General features: G+C 33.0%; 1 protein-coding gene across 1 annotated transcript; it reads right to left on the reverse strand.

Moving 5' to 3' along the window:
• Positions 1-225: 225 nt before the first annotated feature.
• On the reverse strand, positions 226-8,761 carry Serp (chitin deacetylase-like protein serp). The gene is made up of 5 exons (XM_074238543.1): positions 3,469-8,761; positions 2,252-2,656; positions 1,855-2,176; positions 1,466-1,765; positions 226-1,348 (listed from the first exon to the last, which is right to left on the reverse strand). The coding sequence occupies exons 1-5, from the start codon at positions 3,518-3,520 to the stop codon at positions 820-822; spliced, it is 1,608 nt and encodes a 535-aa protein (XP_074094644.1). The 5' UTR covers positions 3,521-8,761; the 3' UTR covers positions 226-819.
• Positions 8,762-22,987: the final 14,226 nt, after the last annotated feature.

Raw genomic sequence — 22,987 nt, forward strand, 5'->3', positions numbered from 1 at the left:
ATCGTGAAATGTAAATAACTTTTTTTATTATTTTCATTCACGAAGTTTTCCAGTTAATCACTAGTAACCGCTCAATAATTTATAATCGACTCGTTGATATTTTTATGTTAAGGTGTTTAATTTTCAGGATAAGGTGAGTGAGATGGGTAAAATAAAGTATTTATAATTATCAGAAATAAAATAATAAATTTTGATGTTATTTTATTGAAAATTAAGTATTTTATGTTTAGTTATAATTATCACGTAATTAAAAACAAATATAATAATTTTTCTGCCAAGATTAAGAATTGCTTTTTTGTTGAAAAGCTTTGAATTTTAAAGATTGAAAAATAAAATAAATTTATAAAAATATTTGTGAACTGTTAAAATACAGGTTCATGAGTATAAAGTATATAAACAATATAATACATTGATCTTAATTGACAGTTTTATTATTATTTTTTATAAAATACTTGCAGAAAAGATGTAACAAGCTATTTTAATATATTTTTTTCTAATTCATTTGTATTTTTATTATTAATTAAAATAATATTATAAATTACAAAGTTTATCATATTAACTTCATAGTTATAGTTATCACTTCAAGTCTCGAAAAGTAATGATTTTTTATCTTCAATTCAAATAAAAAAGAGATGATAAATGCATCCTAATAAAATTTCAGGCACTCGATCACGTAGATCACATTAAACTGTTTTTTTTTTTTTTTTTATTTAAAAAAACCTATATTCACAGCACGGATCTTAACATTATTACATTTAATATTTAAATCACGTGCGGTTTAAGTCATGACGAGTAAATTAAATATTTATAAAATGGAATTTAAAAGAAACCGTCGCCAGTTGGGTCATTCAACCACGGATAATTATTAGGACACCTAACGCACGATTGAAGATTTATTGTTTCACCGGGTACTTCCTTAGATGTAAGCTTACAAGTATGAGGGACCCAACATGCTGGTGGTCCATCAACAACACACTTTTCCTTCCATGGCTCGAAGTTCTTTGATTCAGTAACAGTGCGCGGATTTTGGATCCATTGAATAACTTGCGTCATGGTAACAAAGTAAACATCATTATGGTTAGCTAGAATTTCGTCAATCCAGTAAAGGAAAGCATCTAGATACTCTGGGTTATTTTTTAACCAAGCAGCATGGAAGTAAAGTCCAAGTGGCGCACGGTTTTGATCATAATGACGATCAAAGTTGTGATTCAAGAAGTTGTAAAATTGGTCACCAGATAAGATATTACTGCAAGAATCAACCATAGCGCATCCGGGTAAATATTCATCATTTTGCGGGTCTTCTCTCCTGTCAAGCTCATTCATAACCATTTCCCATACGGCATGTGACCTCAAGTACAAATGGAAAGTTAAATAAAATATGTAATTTAATTTTTTGAAACAGTTGATAAAAATATTAAAAAAAATAAAAAAATAAAAAAAAAAAAGTCAAATGTCAATTATTAACCTGGTTGGACAATGTTGAAGGTTTCCGTGACATCTATGAGGCATTCTGAAGTACATAGTGTACGGCCAAAGAGGTGGGTTGTTTAGAGCTGCGGTAATTGTTGAGTCGTATAGAAAAGCTTGTTCTTCCATCATCGTAAATTGATTATTTCCACCGACTCGTAAGTAAGGTGCGCGTACACCGACAACACTATTGTCTGTTAAATTAGCATACTTTTCTGCAATTATTCTCATCCCAGCCATTTCTTTGGCCCATTCATCGACAGTTGCATCAGACCAGAATCGTTCATCATCATTGTGCCTTAACAAATGATAGAAAATACACGATTAAATAAATTAAATAGTTAATTTTTTTTTTTTTTTATATAATTTTATCAATAGTTTACTTACGAAATAGAATGTACAGCAATTTCATGGCCTTTTCTGTGCATTTCCTGAACTGCTGAATAGTTTGTGTATTTATGTGACACAAAGAATGTTGCCTTTATATCACATCCATTTGGATTTTTACGTTTTCCATTAAAAATTTCTTTGTACAGTCCAATGTTGTTGTTATTTATTGCGTCATCAAAAGTTATCGTTATCATTTGAGGTACATCTTTTGATGGAAGATCACCAGGGATAGTAGTACCGTCTTCAGAGCAAAAGCAATCTGGTAAAACACAAACTGCTGGGTCGCAAGGTGGTGCTCTGTTCGGGTCATTGTCCATGTCTATAAAATGATAAATAATTTCATAAATCTCAACAATATAGATATTTTGAAGACAAAAAATAACTTTTAACTTACCACAACTGTTTTCATCAGATCCATCAGTGCAATCTTTTTCTCCGTTACAAAACAGTCCACGTTCAATACAGGATGTATCAGCGCACGCTAAAAATCCATCTTGACAAAGTGGTTCCTCAGTTACAAGCAGTGGTTTAGCTTTTCGTTCCTTATTTTTAAGTTTACAATTGTTAACAGCGTCCTTCCAATCGCAAGTTTGCTTGTCAATGTCAAAATAAAGACCAGCTGGACAACGTATCGCCTGCAAACCTGAACTTGTACACTGGATTACATCTCGACAGTTATCACCTTCGCCAGCAACGAGCCTAAACCACTCGCCAGCGTCTTTATCCTTGCATATTTCGCTTTCAAAGCTTTCATCTTTTTTCGTTTCTTCTTGACGTTTTACACGAACATTCTCTCCGTCTGTAAGAAACAATAAATTTGTTTTTTTATTTTTTATTTTACTTCCAATATGATAAAGCTTTCCATTGCGTATCAGTTTATCTTTCATATAAAATATTAAATATATTCAGATAAGTTATTTTTTTGGGCATAAATTTGTCACATATGTTTGTTTCAATGATATTTTTTTTTCGCTACACAAGCCTTTGAGTTATATGTTATGGAGAGACGGCGAAAGTTTCTCCCACTTTTAGTAGGATAGTCAGAAGCAGCAGTGACGTAAAATTGAAAAGAGAGAAAGAGAGATTCAGCGCACTGGGCTTTCACGTTCTAATCTCTTATGCAACTTTCGTTGCGGTTCTGTACTTATTAATAAATTAAAATTATAATTAAAAGTATTGTTAATATTTCAAAAATAATAAAATTGTAACAAATAACCAAATATTATAAAAAATTTAAAAATTTTGACCAGCTAGAAAGAAATCAAGAGTGGATGATGATTTAAATATATAGTAAGAGAACCGGTTCTTATATTCAATACCATTGATATGTTGATTATTATAAAACCAGTACCCAGAGAAATTGAGTATAAATTGACTTAACTCTTAAAAATTTAATTGTCAAGAAATTTTGACCTTTCTCCAATCACTAAATATTCATTTATTTAACTAAGTTATGATTACAGTTTGATCTATCAAAAAAATACTAATCTATAAAATTAAATAAAAAAATTTTCGATATTTCTTCTACATTTTTCTAATTATTAACCATCACCTCATTAAAATATAATTAAAAATTAAAGAAACAAAAAATTGGTGAAATTAATAACTTACGTATGACGGCAAGCGTCGTGACAAGGAGAAAAATCACAATAGAGGACTTCATCCTCAAAAATTTAAAAAAAATCGTGCGACAGCAAATGTCGCGCACTTTTAATAAAAAAAACTTCTAATTAAATATGTTATTACAATGAGATGAAGAGGATTATACGACGCCGAGTCATATGTTTCTTTCCCCGTCGACGACACTACCACTTGCTTTTTTATGGGTCCACCGAAGACCGGCAACGGCGATAGTGATGGTTTTTCTACAAGACTGTAGTAATGAAGAAATAAATAGTGTAAAGAATAGAAATACGAATTATGTTTTAATCGCACTAATTTTTGTTAGTGTTTATTGATAACCACCCTTACAGAACATGAATTAAAATAATTTTTTTTTTTTTTTTTTTTTTTTTTTTTTTTTTTATTGAAAATTAATATCTTTCAATGACACTTTGGAGTGGGGCGCGGACCTTGGATCGTAGGTACCGCTTATGAACTGGCTGAGCCGCGCCACTCACTAGGCTTTATATTGCCACCACTACCTTCATAAGTCTAAGGGGTCCCCGAGAACGAGGTGTTCTTGTGTCCCCCCTTGATCAAGTTGACATCTGTGACATTCTGCAACAACTCTATTATTAAAAATATTTATTAAACTATCATTTTGTTACTTAAGTCAGTTGGTCTAGATTTTTAATTAAGTTAAAATTGAGTTTTAAAACAATTTATAAAAAAAATCTTATAATGTTTGTTAACACCAAAGTTTTGTATTCTTTTGCTTGAGATGCCTGGGGATTTTAACGGCTGAACTAATTACTTAAAAACTTTTTTGAAGCGTATTTTTCTATACTTTAATTAAATAAGTTAATAAGTAAGCATTTAGTTAAGTCGGGCACCATCAATGTTGCAAAGTTTGTTTCTTATGATTTTATAATTCGGTCATTAGATCATTATGTCGGTTTATCTGATGGGGTAAACTTTTAATTTCATAAGAAAATGGTTGATTTTTGAAATTTTGAAATTCATTTTTTAAAAATAATATTCTGTTTTAATTTTACTACTAAAAATATTTAACAATTTAATAATAATTGATTTACTTGAAACATGATACTGTTTAAATCAAAAATAAATTTTGAATAATTTTCATGATACGAGTGAAGAAATTTTTATTGCTACATGAGCCTTTGAGCTTTGAACTTTTGACTTACTTTCTCGAACTTTAGAATATAAATGATTGAAGATTCTAAAGGTAACGATAAAGAAATGACTTGATCATCTGATTTGAGATATGAGCGACATTTACTTTCATAGTAAAAACACACAGCTTGAGACCTTTTATAATAACTATTGTTGTTGATTTGCTTTGTTTTTACACTTAGATAATTGATATTGATTTAATTTCAAGATTTTTCATAGATTATTTCTTCTTTGAAAATTGACATCCTTCGATTATATTTGAAATTGAAGATTTTATGGTTTTAGCTAATGTTTTTTGAGCGAATATTTGTATTAGGCCGTTTAAAAGAACCAAATAACTGACTTTGAGGTAAAAATGTGAAATTTTATTAAATTATTCTTCCAAAGGATTTGTAACTTTTTTTTGAAGGATGTTGATAGTTGATTAAATATTTTTATTTGATCTTTTGTGTACAACATATTTGAAGAAGTGATATTTCAATTCTAATCAATTTAAAAAAATAGTAGATATTAAAATACTTCTATAAACTTTACCCGTATTGAACATTAGTTCATTATAGTATTATTATACATCCAAATCAAATATGTATTTCATTCCGTTTTGGGTGATGAGTCTACAAGTTAATTTTTTTAGACTCAGTCGAAAACTCAAAGCGTAGGAGCTTTTATTGTGACTGCACATTCTTGAATGTTCACCACTGCTTATTCATTATTATTTATTTATTTACTTAATGTATTCGGTATTTAAAATACCTAGTAAAGCTAAATATTTTAGTTTTCATTAATCAAAGCCCACACTTTTCAATCTACTGTGAGTTTTTATTATTCTATGTACTAATCATTTCGTCAGAATAGTTTTCTTTTTTGATAGCTAAATACGTAAGCTGATATTATTATTTTATGAATGGTACAGTTGATAACAGACTTTATGATTGGAATGAATAAACTCACGTTTTAGGCAATCCATATTTTATGAAGTGTGAGGCGAAGTGATTTGAATAATAATTTCTTGATATTTTTAATTCCTACCCATGCAGGAAACCCCCAGAGTTGACAAAGGGGCCAGGCTTGGGTCAGTACTGGGAAACCTAGCTTTGGCGTACCTATATTGGCCCATGCCTGGGCCAGGATGCTTAACCCAGCCTCGGCCATGCCAATGATCACCAAACCTTGGGCCAAGACTGGCTCACCCAGCCTCGGCCATGCCAATGATTATCCAAGTTTGAGCCAAGACTGGCTAACCTAGTCTTGGCCATTCATTGGTGACCCAAGCTTGGGCCAAGACTTGCTAACCTAGCCTTGGCCGGCCCAATGATTGCTCGAGCCTGAGTCAGAATTAGATTCCCCAGCCACGGCCATTCAATGGGAAATCCAAAGTTAATTAATCATTAAACAATAGAATTTTAAACAGTAAATATTTATTGCTCAACGAATATTTGTTAGCAAACGTTAAAATTGAAAATTCATTATTCAACCAAAACATTTGCGTATCGTCAAAATTGATATAGTCTTTAGAAAATTAAAATATAAAATTTACAGTTGAATTTTTAATATTGATAATTTTAAACATTAAAATTTATAATAAGATATTAAAAATATACAGAACGATGTACGAAATCTAAAGTAATATAAGAACGTGACGTTTGCATTTTTTTAATAACTAATAAACATTTGTAAAAAAATAGTTAATTTTCATCCAAACACAATATTAAATAACATAAATTATATAAATAATAAACCGTCACACTTGGTCACCATATAGATTTAGCTTATAAGAATGATGAGATGTGTATCAACTCACCGGTTGTATGGTGTAGAGGTTAGTCGTCGGTCTGGGAAGCGCACGGCTCGGGTTCGAATCTCGGTTAGAACGGACGCGATTTTCACTTTATTTCTATAATAATTAGCGAAAGTTAGATTTAAATCAAGCGTCACGGTCTGAATTTGCGCTAGCTCTACATCAAAATTAAAATAAAAAAATAACACTTACAAAATTCTTTTTTTATCATTTTTTATCAAATGGCATAAACCAGACTTGAAAATTAACTATTATCCAGTTCTGGTAACTAGGCATGGGCCAGTAGTGACAATCAAACGTGGCGCAGTTTTGATTACCTAGCCTGGGCCAAGATAGGCTGACAAGCTTGGGACAGCCTTGGTTAGCAAGCATGGCCAAGATTTGGCTACCACGCATGGACCAGCCTAGGCGATCATACCTGGGTCAATGATAACAACCAAGCCTGGCACCCTGTTATCATCCCAGACTTTTACCAAAGCTGGGCCAAAGCGGGTTTACGAGAATGGGCCAGAGATTGACAGCATTGCGCCAAGCGAGGCCCATACCTGACCCCGTCGTATTTTCCTGTATGGGTACACGGAAGTAGTTTTTACGAACTAACTATTTTTAGAAATTATTTTTTCCTTTGTTTTTGCTGAAAAAATAGTGTACGACGGTAGTACAATTTTCAAATATCGAGCTTTTACCGGTGTATTGATTTCAAATTTTATGAATATTTTACAAATACAATCTAAAATGGTTAAACATTTATTTTGATAATAATTTTGATAATATAACTCAGTATATTTTTATTTTACTTCAATCAAGATAATATTTGTTTTCTTGAGTGAAGCAAATTGATTTCTTCGAGCTCAAAAATATAATTTTCGTGTTATTTTGGGCTCTTCGAGCTCAAAGAGATAACTGTTCTATGTTTTTGAGCTCATCGAGCTCAAATCGCAATAAGTTTTGAATGAATGAACCAATTTTCACGCGTTTGGCGGCATTCAACGCAGTTTTTTAAACTACATAAGGAATTTTGAATTTTAAACTGATCGAACTAGGAATTTCGAAGTTATTCCGACAGAAAACACTTTTTTCGGGTTTCTTTCGACAACGATAATTCACGAACGAATCTACCGATTTTGACCACACTGGAGGTGATCGACGTGGTTTTTTAAGATTCAGAGCTCATTAGTTTTTGGAATTTATCGGTATAGCCGTTTGAAAGTTATTTTAAAAAAACTACATTTAAAAAAATTTTTTTTTCGTAGTTTGTTTTTAGATTTCTCAAAATCTACTTATTCGAATCGATCCAAATTGTATTCAAAATCTTAGTTTAATCAAGCCCCTCCGAATGGCGCCAACCGCGATGAAATCAGTCAAGCCGTTCAAAAGTTATAAAAGGTTTACATACGAATATCATCGTGGAAACGTTGGGGGAAAATCCGGAGAAACTTCTTTCCCTCAAAACGTCAACATCCGTTGAAAACTCGATTTTCGATAAACGGGGTAAATCTAATAACTTTCCAATTTTGAACATTTTCAATTTTCTTAGCGGGAACTTAAAAATTTCTTTTTTTACTTTCTTATTATAAAATTTTAGAAGCTTCAACTTGTAATGCTTAATTTATCTTAAATATTTCCGATAACGAGAAGCTTTTGGCTAAAAGAATTTTACCACGTATTTTTGGCATAAATCATATTCAATTTTTTAAAAATAAATTCAAAAAATTTATTTATTAAAGAAATAAGGTAATACAGTAAAAAAAACGGTCTTAAAAACTAATTTAGCATCGTCATTTTTTTAAAGCCAATTAATTAATTGTTAAAGGAAATAATAAAAATTTTGAACTGATCTAAAAAGCTTTTTTCTTCGGAAGTTTTTATAAGATCAATTTATCGACAATTTTTGACTTGATCATGCACCTTGATGACAATAAAAAAAAAATTAACTTGCAAGAAGAAATCGTTAAAAGTATCGTAAACGCCATCTGTAGGATTATGAATATCTTATGAATACGAAAAAGATCGATATCGACGATGGATCTATAAATGTATAAATCAACAGAGCTGTAATCGGTAATATATCTGGGTGTTAAGGACAGTTAAATTATTTATCATAATGTGTTCAGATAGAACGCTAGAAATTTAGTGATAGATATGTAACAAAGTTTAGTGATATCTAAAAAAAAAACTTGAAAACATTACTTTGTAACGGGTATTTTTCCGGTTTTTATCTAAAAATAGACTTTATTACTGTTGTGTTACAGTCAAGGCTTACCTCTATATCTATATCCCCTAGCTCGAATGAAATCTCGCCGGAGTTCAGGATCTTTTTAGGGATAACTTATTACTTATAAATGAGATTTGAGCCTGATTATGATTGGTACTCTATTTATTTAAAACAACAAGCAACAAATATCGAAATTTAACTTATAAAATTTACAACCTTTATATCAAACATTGCTATATCGCACATAACCCACACACACCGTTTTTGTTTTCCCGTTTTTCAGTGCCATCCGGTGGCCAAACTCTATCTACTACCTTTACGCAGTAGTATTCCTATTTTACCGATGGTTGCACGACCCTACCTGCCCTTAATCCCGTCTGGGTGCTTGAAAAGCAACCCTTCCCGGCCCTACTTACCCCTAGTCCAGTCTGGGTGCTTGAAAAGCAACCCTTCCCGGCCCTACTTGCCCCTAGTTCCCTCTCGGTGCTTGAAAAGCAACCCTTCCCGGCCCTACTTGCCCCTAGTTCCCTCTGGGTGCTTGAAAAGCAACCCTTCTCGGCCCTACTTACCCCTAGTCCAGTCTGGGTGCTTGAAAAGCAACCCTTTCCGGCCCTACTTGCCCCTAGTTCCCTCTGGGTGCTTGAAAAGCAACCCTTCCCGGTGGCCAAATTTCCCCCAATGGACAAGTCAGCACTTACCTGGTTCCTGGTCGGAGACAAGGTACGAGTTCCTTGATTACTTCCTAGTGAATGGTCTTCTACTGGGAAGGTTATAACCACTGGGAAACTTGGTTACTTTTCCCGTCAATCAAAATCGCCTTTGGCATTTCCCAGACCTTTCTCCAAGAGTGAAAGATCTGGGAAAATGATCGCCATCTATCGCTCTTCGTCAAACTTCACATTTTCCAATTATTTAAATCTGATCAAATATTAAATTCACTCATCAATTTCAACAGATTACAATAAATTTCATACCAAATCAATTCCATACAAAAGTCGTTCGGGACTTAGAAAAAAAAATAACATTTGCTAAATAATAATTTTCACCAAAATAATTTCCCAATGAAAGTAATCAATTGAATAATTATTCAGATATTTTGAATCTGTTCGAGAATTCAATTAATTCTTTCCTTCAGGTAAATAAATTTTTGTTCTTTAAAAGAACAAAAATTATCGCCACGCAGTTTCGCTTATATTAGTTCGTCGGTTTTTACTGCAAACGAACGAGCGGCGAAATTCTTTGCCATCTCTTGCCGCGGTGGCGTACTCTACCATTCGCGCGCATTTTCAAATAAATCTCAGTCAAGTATTTAAAACTAAATAAACTTTTTCATTAAACAAAGAAATGTAAATGAACAATTATATATAAGAAAAAAACATCTTTAGTATATTAAATACACTCCGGTATTAATAATGACAAGAACGATAATAATAGTAATAATAATGATAATAACAATAGTAATAATAACGATAATAACAATAGTAACAATAATGATAATACATCCAAAAAAAAAAATAAGTTCTGCTGCTCTGCCGTCTCGCTCGCACTCACTTTTTTTTTTTTTTTTTTTTACCATCACAACTTGAATCTTTTTAGTGTTTTTGCTTTTATTAATTACTTAAAACAATAATAAATTTAGACTCAAGGGTTCATTGATTGACATTACAAATTAAAGGTATTAGATAGAAAAAATCAATTGCAATAATTATTTTTGAAGATTTTTATAATGTAGGTGCTCCACGAATCCATAAATTCTATGCCCCAATACTTAATACTGCTATGAAAATTAAGAGTTTACTATAATTTCAGAACAGTAAATAATATTAAAGGTTGTACAATTGCTTTAAGACTATTGATTTATACTACAACTTCGCAAATTCGAGCATGATAATTGAATGACAGAAAAGGTTTTAAACTAAGTATTTTATGTTCACGTTTATAGAGCGTATCTACGAATAATAATTATTTTAACGTGCGCATTTGTGAAAATAAGTTACAAGTTTCTTTGAAGTAAAGAAGGATTTTAAAGTATTATTGAATGAAAGATAAAGAAATTATTCAATTTAACCAGGTCAACTGTAATACTCAATTGAACCTTTTTAACAATTATGATTTTTATATTTTTTCATAACTTCCCACAGTGAGTACTAACTTTGCTACTACGGCTCCAATCTATCGTCCTTTACCATTTTTCGATCAGACCCATAGAAAAATTACTACAAATTTATGAAAATAGACCAATGAGGAGCGCGGTTTAGCGGCAGAACGGTAGGCGCAAGAGCGAGCGAGTGGAAGCGCGACAGGCAATGAGTGCGCGCTCGCTTGCACACGTGTGATATCATTGCTCAGTTATAGCGGGATGCCCGCATGCAATAATAATGATCAATGATACTCCTGTAAATAAAAAAAAATTAATATTAGAAAAATCATCCCATAGACAGCCCCATAAAATAAAAAATGTGCGATTTTTTGATAATTAAAACTCAAATTTTCGGTGTCACCGAAAAATGAAAAAAAAAAAAAGCCAACAGTCATATTCAATGATACCCCTGTAATTAAAAAAAAAAAAGAAAAGTTATAAAAGTACCCCATACACTCTGAGATACAGCCCCATAAAGCCAAAAATTTGCGATTATTTAATGATGAAATTCAAATGATCAGTGTGCACTTGAAGTTAAAAAAAAAGCAATAAAAATAATCAGTGACACTACTGTAGACCAAAAAAATTGAAAAAAAATAAAAAACTACCCCATAGACAGGGAGATACAGCCCCGTAAAGCCGAAAATTCGCGATTATTTAATAATGAAATTCAAATGATCAGAGTGCACTTGAAGTGAAAAAAAAGCAATAAAAATAATCAGTGACACTACAGTAGGTGAAGAAAATTTTTAAAAATAAAAACTACCCCATAGACAGGGAGATACAGTCCCACAAAGCCAAAAATTGTGCGATATTTCAATAATTAAAATAGAAATTTTCGACGACTACTCAAAATTTCAAATAAAAATCTAGGACTAATAGTTAACTATACCCATAACAATCAGAAAAAAATTAAAAATTACAAAAACCACCCCATAGACACTAAGATACAGCCTAATAAAGCCGAGTATATCGGGATTATTTAACATAAAAATTAAAATATTCACAGTGCATTCGAAATAGAAAAAAATACCAATCAAAATTATCAGTGGTACTTTTGACCATCAGACAAATTTAAAAATTGTAAAAACACCCCATAGATACCGAAATATGACTTGATAACGCACAAAAATCGGGATTGCTTAGAAATTAAAATTCAAATTATTGGTGCCCATTGAAAATCAACAAAAGAAACCTTTTGTACTTATCGATTAAACTCCTGTGTATCGAAAAAATTATTATTTAAAAAACCACCCCGCAAACTCCGAATTATGATCCCATTAAGCTGAAAATTTCTGATTTTTTAGTAATTAAAATGCTACTTCTCGGTGTCCGTTGAAAATAAATGAAAAGTATGAAAACTCATTTTCAGATATACTCTTGTAAGCAAAAAAAAATAAGATTTGAAAAAACACCATACACTCGCGATTTGTCGATTTTTATTTGACGTAAATTGAAATTCTCGGTGTCCACTTAAAATAACAGAATTACAATAATCTTCCTATCTAATGTAACCTCGGTCATACACAAAGATATCAAAATTATGGAATCCACCCTATAAACACCGAGATACACCCCCATAAACTGGCGATAAGTCGATGGTTAATTTACTTTCAATGAAATTCTCGGTGTCCACTGAAAATAACAAAAAGAAAATAATCCTTCTATTCAATTTAACGTCAGTCATACATAAAAATATCAAAATTATGGAGTCCACCCTATAGACACTGAGATGCGCCCCCATAAAGCCGCGATTTGTCAATTTTTCATTTATTTAATTTGAAATTTTCGGTATCCACTGAAAATAAGCCAAAGAAAACTATCTCACTTTCCAGTTCAATCTTCGTCATGAATTAAAAAAAGAAAATTTCGGAATCCACTCTATAAACATCATGAGACAACCCTATAAAGCCGCGATTTTTCGATTTTCCATTGATTTAAATGGAAATTCTCGGTGTCCACTGAAAATAACAAAAAAAATTATCGTACTTTCCAATGTAACCTTTGTAAAGAATTGAAAAATCAAAATTTAAGAATCCACCTCATAGACACTGAGATACACCCCCATAAAGCTGCGATTTCTCCATTATTTGTGAAGTTAAGTTGAAATTCTCGGTGTCAACTCGGAATAACTCAAAGAAAATTATCTTTCTTTCCAGTTTAACCTTTTTTATGAATTAAAAAATCAAAATTTTGGAATCCACCCCATAAACACCGAGAGGCAACCCCACAATGCCACAATTGTTCGATTTTTTATTGATTTAAATTGAAATTTTCGGTGTCTACTTAAAATAAGTAAAAGAAAATTATTGTACTTTTTAATGTTATCTCTGTTATAAAATAATAAATCAAAATTTTAGAATCCACCCCATAGACACCGAGATACATCCCCATACAGTCGCTATTTGTCGATTTTTAATTGACTTAAATTGAAATTCTCGGTGTCCACTTAAAATAAAGAGCATAAACTCATTCCACTTTCCAATTTACTCTTTTTAATAAATGAAAATATCAAAATTCAAGAATTCACCCCATAGACCCCAAGATACGCCTCCATAAAGCCGCGATTTATCGATTTTTTGTGGATTGATATCGAAATTTTCGGTGTCATATGAAAATTTGAATTTTAATTATTGAAAAATCGCGAATTGTTGGCTTTATTTGGATGTTTGTTAGTGTCTATGCGGTGGATTTTCAAGAGTTAAGTTTTTTTATGTTTTTAAGGGTGTAATTTAAAAGTACAATAGGTTTCTCTTGTTGTTGTTAAATGGACACCAAGAATTTCAATTTCAATTACTAACAAATCACAAATTAGCGGATTTATGGGGTCCTATCTCGCCGTTAATGGGGTGTTTTTTCAAATCTTATTTTTTTTTGCTTACAAGAGTATATCTGAAAATGAGTTTTCATACTTTTCATTTATTTTCAACGGACACCGAGAAGTAGCATTTTAATTACTAAAAAATCAGAAATTTTCAGCTTAATGGGATCATAATTCGGAGTTTGCGGGGTGGTTTTTTAAATAATAATTTTTTCGATACACAGGAGTTTAATCGATAAGTACAAAAGGTTTCTTTTGTTGATTTTCAATGGGCACCAATAATTTGAATTTTAATTTCTAAGCAATCCCGATTTTTGTGCGTTATCAAGTCATATTTCGGTATCTATGGGGTGTTTTTACAATTTTTTAAATTTGTCTGATGGTCAAAAGTACCACTGATAATTTTGATTGGTATTTTTTTCTATTTCGAATGCACTGTGAATATTTTAATTTTTATGTTAAATAATCCCGAAATACTCGGCTTTATTAGGCTGTATCTTAGTGTCTATGGGGTGGTTTTTGTAATTTTTAATTTTTTCTGATTGTTATGGGTATAGTTAACTATTAGTCCTAGATTTTTATTTGAAATTTTGAGTAGTCGTCGAAAATTTCTATTTTAATTATTGAAATATCGCACAATTTTTGGCTTTATGGGACTGTATCTCCCTGTCTATGGGGTAGTTTTTTATTTTTAAAAATTTTCTTCACCTACTGTAGTGTCACTGATTATTTTTATTGCTTTTTTTTTTTCACTTCAAGTGCACTCTGATCATTTGAATTTCATTATTAAATAATCGCGAATTTTCGGCTTTACGGGGCTGTATCTCCCTGTCTATGGGGTAGTTTTTTATTTTTTTTCAATTTTTTTGGTCTACAGTAGTGTCACTGATTATTTTTATTGCTTTTTTTTTAACTTCAAGTGCACACTGATCATTTGAATTTCATCATTAAATAATCGCAAATTTTTGGCTTTATGGGGCTGTATCTCAGAGTGTATGGGGTACTTTTATAACTTTTCTTTTTTTTTTTTTTAATTACAGGGGTATCATTGAATATGTCTGTTGGCTTTTTTTTTCATTTTTCGGTGACACCGAAAATTTGAGTTTTAATTATCAAAAATCGCACATTTTTTATTTTATGGGGCTGTCTATGGGATGATTTTTCTAATATTAATTTTTTTATTTACAGGAGTATCATTGATCATTATTATTGCATGCGGGCATCCCGCTATAACTGAGCAATGATATCACACGTGTGCAAGCGAGCGCGCACTCATTGCCTGTCGCGCTTCCACTCGCTCGCTCTTGCGCCTACCGTTCTGCCGCGAAACCGCGCTCCTCATTGGTCTATTTTCATAAATTTGTAGTAATTTTTCTATGGGTCTGATCGAAAAATGGTAAAGGACTTTTCTATTCAGAATCCAATTTTCTACCACACCCTGTCCGGTGGCTCACGACTTCTGAGACACCCTGTATATATATACACTAGTCACAAAAATTAAGGGATATAAAAAAAATTCCAAATTTTTGGTGATTTTCAGCGAGCTGTAACTCCGAGGAAAATGATCGCACAGAAAAAAAAAAAAAAAAGCAAATTGTAGCTCCAAGTGTCTAGTTTTTAGATATGATAGATATGACCATGAAAATTTTTGTCATCGTCAGGTCTGGAGAAATCCTAAGAAAACTACTGAAAAAAATTTTTCGAAATTTTTTTCGTCTTAAAAAAGGTCTACGGGCTTCAAAAAAATTTATTCGATTGTTTCGTTTAAAAGCTCAGTTAGTAAATTTAATACCCTTTAATTTGACGTAATCAAAAGCCTGTACGATAATTTGCCGCGGAGTTATCGTCAATCAAAGCAAAAAGTTTTTTTGACTTTGGAAATCAATAACTCTGGAAATAATGACCGTATAGGAAATCGAAGGAGGGTTTTGAAAACTACACAATATTCTCTATAAGAGAACGTAAACCGCTTTTGAAGAAAAAATTTTTTTGAATTGAAAACTCGGACTGAAAAAAGACAAAAATTCGCATAATTAAGGATATTTGGATAACTTGGTATAACTTTGGATAAAATGGATGAACGAAGGATATCGTTGGTAATTTTTAACTTCAAAGTGTCCCCTAAAATCCCTAAGAAATTCAAAGCGCTGCGATTTTTTGTTCATAGTGCCCAGAAGCTTCAAATTCTGTGTTTTCGCAAAAATCATCATTATGAGCAATTTTGTGATTTTTATTCATTTTTCCATTGAAAAAATTTTTTTAAAATTCTTTATTTTTCGATCAAAGAGATTGATTTTTCAAGAAATTTGAAAAAAAAAAAAATTTCAATTTTTTCGAAATTTTCTCAATTTTTTCGACTGTTGTTTTACCGCCGGCATTAGCGTTACTCAAAGCGTACCACGTGGAGGTTGCTCGGTCGGATTTACGCTTCTCACACACGTGTGTGTGTGTGTGTGTGTGTGTGTGTGTGTGTGTGTGTGTGTGTGTGTGTGTGTGTGTGTGTGTGTGTGTGTGTGTGTGTGTGTGTGTGTGTTTGTCTGCGTGTTTGTCTGTTTGCAGCTGCCAAATGACCTCTGTACGCACGGCAGTAACTGCTCAGTACCGTGTATTGCCACCTCTGTTCCGAATCACAGCTCGTAAACGCTCTTGCATGTTGATGCATCGTCGAATATCACGTTGCGAAATTCCTTGCCAACAACGTAACAACGCTTGAGTCAACTGATGAAGATTGTGCAGTTGCGGATAGTCTCACCGCAATCGACGCCCAAGCATGTCCCAAACATGCTCAATTGGGTTCAAATCAGGACTCATCGCTGGATGATTAAGCGTTGTTACGTTGTTGGCGCGGAGAAAAGTTCGCGTACGAACTGCAGTGTGAGGACGAGCATTATCCTGCATCAAAATGAACCGTCTTGCCCCCATGCGTGTGCGCATAGGCAGGACGTGTGGCTCCAGAATTTCGTCGACGTACCTATCGGCAGTCAACGTCCCACGAACGATGACCAACGGGGTTCTGGTATTGAAGGACACGCCTGCCCACACCATGACTGATCCACCATTGAAAGCTGTAACTGGTCTCGTAAAACTATCCCGATCTCGTTCTCTACGACGGCGCCAAACGAGAGATCGTCTATCGCTGCCATGAAGACAAAATCGAGATTCGTCAGTCCATAATACACTGGTCCACTGTCTACGACCCCAATGGTGATGATCATGAGCATAGGCCAATCGGGCTCGGCGATGTCGTGGAGTGAGCATAGGCACGCGATTTGCGCGTCTAGCGCGTAGTCCTTGCTCTCGAAAGCGATTTCGAACCGTCGATGCCGATATGTGTTGTTGGGGAGGACGTTGTCGACGATTGCGAAATTAATGAGCGATCGTGTGGGCATGCGCAGTAGGGTTTCGACGAGCTTCTCGAATGATAGCTCGATCATCACGCTCGGTAGTGATTCGTAGTCTACCTTGACCCGGACGACAATCGTAACTTTGAGTCGCGTTAAATCGGGCATAGGCCCGACTGATAACGGACTGGCTCACTCCCATAGAAGCTGCTACTTCCACCTGACTGTAGCCCTCTTGAAGGAGGGTAACAATGCGAGCCACATCTGTGGTGGCAGCTAAATGTCGACGAGGCATATCAAAAGGTGCTTATCAAAGAAAAGCTTACATAAAATTCACGTAAGGAATTTAGGCTAAAAAGAAAACGTAAAATTCAAGTTTTGTGTGAGGAAAAGCCGAACTCCGCGGGAGGTATATCAATTTGTTTTTATTGAATTTTTAAAATGAGATTTAAAACTAAGGCAGTTGTAGCGGACAGAAAAAATTGAGTTAATTTTTTTGACAATAGTGAAGCATTCTGAAGACGATAAAAAAAAAAAAAAAAAAAATTTTTGATAACAAAAATTTCGAAAAAATTTTCGAAAAAATTGAAAATTTTTTTTTTTTTTTTTTTTTCAAATTTCTTGAAAAATCAATCTCTTTGATCGAAAAAATAAAGAATTTTGAAAAAAATTTTTTTCAATGGAAAAATGAATAAAAATCACAAAATTGCTCATAATGGTGATTTTTGCGAAAACACAGAATTTGAAGCTTCTGGGCACTATGAACAAAAAATCGCAGCGCTTTGAATTTCTTAGGGATTTTAGGGGACACTTTGAAGTTAAAAAATTACCAACGATATCCTTCGTTCATCCATTTTATCCAAAGTTATACCAAGTTATCCAAATATCCTTAATTATGCGAATTTTTGTCTTTTTTCAGTCCGAGTTTTCAATTCAAAAAAATTTTTCTTCAAAAGCGGTTTACGTTCTCTTATAGAGAATATTGTGTAGTTTTCAAAACCTTCCTTCGATTTCCTATACGGTCATTATTTCCAGAGTTATTGATTTCCAAAGTCAAAAAAACTTTTTGCTTTGATTGACGATAACTCCGCGGCAAATTATCGTACAGGCTTTTTGATTACGTCAAATTAAAGGGTATTAAATTTACTAACTGAGCTTTTAAACGAAACAATCGAATAAATTTTTTTGAAGCCCGTAGACCTTTTTAAGACGAAAAAAATTTCGAAAAATTTTTTTCAGTAGTTTTCTTAGGATTTCTCCAGACCTGACGATAACAAAAAATTTTCATGGTCATATCTAAAAACTAGACACTTGGAGCTACAATTTGCTTTTTTTTTTTTTTCTGTGCGATCATTTTCCTCGGAGTTACAGCTCGCTGAAAATCACCAAAAAATTTGGAATTTTTTTTATATCCCTTAATTTTTGTGACTAGTGTATATATATATATATATATATATATATATATATATATATATATATATATACACTACTGGAAAAAATTAAGGGATCAAAAAAAAATTCCAAATTTTTCGATAGTTTTCAACAGCCCGTAACATTGAGAGAAATGGTCGTACAGGAAATAAAAAAAAAGGAAATTGTAGCTCTAAGTGTCTAGTTTTTGGATTAGAACTTCAAAATTTTGTAGCCTCCGCGGTTTCTGAGTAATCGTAGAAAAACCAGCAACAAAAAAATTCTCAAAATTTTTTAGTTTTTTTTTTTGGTCTACGGGCGTGGAAAAAATTTTTTTAGCTTAACCACCATAGAATCGGATACTTTGTTTATTTAGCTTTAATTTCTTTTTTAAACACCCTGATACGTCCTCTCCTCGCTGAGATATCGGTCTTCAAATGGAAAAGGATCTTTTTGTCTTTGATTATCGATATCTCAGCAACCAATGATCGCACAGAAAGTTAAAGGTGGGTTTCAAGAACTTGAATAAATTCCCTTAACGACGGTCCATTGTTTTTCCGAAAAAAATTTTTTCTTTCCGTCACATGAATTTGAAAATGCAACAAAAAAGGGCTTGTAGTGGTTTTTGGAAAATCAAGCGCTGGATCGAAAATATTGAGGAAACCACTAATGTTAAGTGTGCCTTTTACAGTTCAATATGTCCACAAAAACCCTACAAAGAATCAAATTAATCCAGCCAGCCGTTTTTTTGTTTCACTTGATCGAATTTTTGAAAAAATTAAAGGATCACGTTTTTTGCTTTGAAAAGCTCATAATTTTTAAAATTGAGAAAAAAATGGTTTTTTCGAGCTTTTTCCACATTTTCGTTCCAAAAAGTGCTTAAATTTTCAAAAAAAAAAATTAAAAAAAAAAATTTAAAAAAAAAAATTTTTTCGAAAAAAAAATTTTTTTGGAAAAATTTTTTTTTAACAAGTTAAGGAAACTCAAAAAACCATCGCCCAATGATTTTTATCACCTTTCCACCGCTGCATTCCTTGATTCTACTGATCTCCTTTTAATTAAATTAATAAAAAAAGTTAATACCCCCAATCGAATTTCGATTTTTTTCATACGCTTTTCGGAGTTTTTTTTTTCTTTTCTTTTTGTGAATCCTTAGCAAATCGCTTCATTCAACAGTTTTTTCAAAACTAATCCCTCTGCGCTAAAAAAAATTTTTTTTAATTTTTTGGTCAAAATTGAAAATTTCTGACTTTTGATTCTTAATCATGGTTAGACGACATTTATCGGAGGTGGAAGTCGCTCGGTTAGTGACTCTTATCGACGAAGGTTACACTCAACATGCAGTTGCTATCCGGATGGGTGTAAGTCAATCTGTCGTATCTCGAGCTTATACCAGATACCAAGAGACGAATCAATATCATCGTCGCCCCGGACAAGGTCGCCATCGAGTCACTAATGCCCGCGATGATCGAACAATTGTTAGAGAAGTTCGACGACAACCTTTCGTCAATGCGAATATTGTCGCTCGAAACTTCCCCAATCGCAGACAACAGCAACAACAACAGCAACAGCGACGACGGCATCAAGTGCGAAACATTTGCTCTCGAACAATCATCAACCGTCTTCGTGAAACTGGGTTACACGCACGACATCCTAATCGTGTACCCCTGTTGACAGCAAGACATCGTCGAGCTCGTTTAGCGTATGCTTACGATCATCGAAATTGGAACTTGAGGGAATGGACAAATGTTTTATTCACTGATGAGTCTCGTTTTAATCTGTATGGCAACAATCGACGTCCTCTCGTTTGGCGCCGTCGTGGAGAACGTTTTCGCCAGACTTTGTCCGTCCAGTCGTTGCCTACGGCGGTGGATCAGTTATGGTGTGGGGCGGCGTTTCACGAAATTGGAGAACACCTTTGGTAATTGTACGCGAAAATTTGACAGCTAGACGTTACATCAACCAAATTTTAAGACCCATTGTTCTGCGGAGACGACAACATCTGAGGTCGTTCATATTGATGCAAGATAATGCACGTCCACACACAGCCAACATTACCCGGCGCTTCTTTGAGCGGCATGACATCACATTGTTGCGACACCCAGCAATGAGTCCAGATCTCAACCCCATAGAGCACGTTTGGGACATAATGGGCCGTCGGTTGCGCATAGAGTATCCAAATTTGCAGAACTTAGCTGCTTTGGAGCGCGCGCTTCAGCACATTTGGAATACCATTCCGCAGCCTCAAATTACCGTCTGCATAAACATGGCTGAACGTTTGAAAGCCGTTATTGAAAACAGGGGTGGTAATACCCGGTATTGAACCAACAAAAACCTTCAGAGAATGAGTTTGGAGTCATTAAATACGGTTGAACTGACGAGCCACCGGGTCTCAATTCTCCTGAAATACCACACACACACACACACACACACACACACACACACACACACACACACACACACACACACACACACACACACACACACACACACACACACACACACACACACACACACACCGAAGCGTAAATCCGACCGCGCGACCTCCACGTGGTACGCTTTGGATAACGCTAATGCCGGCGGTAATTGTTTTCTTAAACTTTTCAAGAGAAAAAATTTCAAAAAAAATTTTTTTTTTTAATTTTTTTTTTTTTCAATTTAAGCACTTTCTGGAACAAAAATGTGGAAAAAGCTCGAAAAAACAATTTTTTTTCTCATTTTTAAAAATTATGAGCTTTTCAGAGCAAAAAACGTGATCCTTTAATTTTTTCAAAAATTCGATCAAGTGAAACAAAAAAACGGCTGGCTGGATTAATTTGATTCTTTGTAGGGTTTTTGTGGACATATTGAACTGTAAAAGGCACACTTAACATTTGTGGTTTCCTCAATATTTTCGATCCAGCGCTTGATTTTCAAAAAAACCACTAAAAGCCCTTTTTTTGTTGCATTTTCAAATTCATGTGACGGAATGAAAAAATTTTTTTCGAAAAACAATGGACAGTCGTTAAGGGAATTCATTCAAGTTCTTGAAACCCACCTTTAACTTTCTGTGCGATCATTGGTTGCTGAGATATCGATAATCAAAGACAAAAAGATCCTTTTCCATTTGAAGACCGATATCTCAGCGAGGAGTGGACGTATCAGGGTGTTTAAAAAAGAAATTAAAGCTAAATGAACAAAGTATCTGATCCTTATGGTGGTTAAGCTAAAAAAATTTTTTCCACGCCCGTAGACCAAAAAAAAACTAAAAAAATTTTGAGAATTTTTTTGTTGCTGGTTTTTCTACGATTACTCAGAAACCGCGGAGGCTACAAAATTTTGAAGTTCTAATTCAAAAACTAGACACTTGGAGCTACAATTTCCTTTTTTTTTATTTCCTGTACGACCATTTTTCTCAAAGTTACGGCCTGTTGAAAACTACCGAAAAATTTGGAATTTTTTTTTGATCCCTTAATTTTTTCCAGTAGTGTATATATATATATATATATATATATATATATATATATATATATATATATATATATATGTATTACATATATAAACTTTTGAACCACACTGAAAAAAGAATTAACTTGAATCAAGAGAAAAATTCTTGAACTAAATAAAATTTACTTAAACTTCTTAGTTTAAGAATTTTTCTACTCAAATCAAGAAGATGAAATTCTTCAAAATTACATACTTGATTTAAGTAAATTTTTTTTTTCTGTGCATATATATTTTTTGAATCAGTTCGATCAACTGAGTCAGAAAATAGCAAAATATTTCGGAAGTTCCACCATGAGGACAAATGCAATAGTTAGAGTTCTATGAAATCTACTAAAAATTTGTTCTTGAATCAATAATCTATAATTCTTGAAATGAAATAAAATTATTCTTTATTGAAGAGAATCGTTTTTGAATAAAGAATTCGCTTGTATCGATTGAAGATAATATAGTCTTGAACCAAGTAAAAATGTAATCGATCAAAGTGATTAGATCTCTCACTTCAAGAAACATAAAATCAAGACAAAAAATTCTTGAAATAAAACAACTAGTTCTCTTCAAAATTATTTTCTTGGAACAAGAATGAATTTTTTGAATGAATATTTTTTTTTTTTATCAGTGTAGCTTACATTAATTTTTTTTTAAATCAAATAGATTGATCATAATTTAACTGCGACGGATGTTTCCACAACTATTGAAAGTTAAGCTGTTACAATACGGAAAACAGAGGCTTCCGCAACTACTGAAAGTCAAGCTGTTACAATACAGAAAACAGAGGCTTCTGCAGCTACTTAAGCATCTCAACAAATTTATTTTAACTTCTCAATAGGATTTTTCATACTAGTATTGCTTGTAACAATATTATTATTGTATGTTTTTTCAAAGTTGATGCTTAATCCGTACCTATCGTTTTTTTTCCACATAATTAAGTTGACTTTAAAAATAAATATTGTTGTAGCTACTGCTTTCTTCGAATCATCCGCAAAATCAATCAATCTTATGGAAGATCATTCCACACAGTAAATTTATAAAAAATTAAATTAAATTACTTCGTATCTTTACAGATTTCTTTCTTGTAACAGCATCAAAGTAGAAGTTTATTGTGTAGTGAAATGATTAATTTTGT

The sequence above is a fragment of the Cotesia typhae genome, unplaced genomic scaffold (genome assembly GCF_013202065.1).
Source record: "Cotesia typhae breed Kobodo isofemale line unplaced genomic scaffold, CoteBio_Ctyphae contig_11, whole genome shotgun sequence".
In the NCBI taxonomy this organism is placed as follows: Eukaryota; Metazoa; Arthropoda; class Insecta; order Hymenoptera; family Braconidae; genus Cotesia; species Cotesia typhae.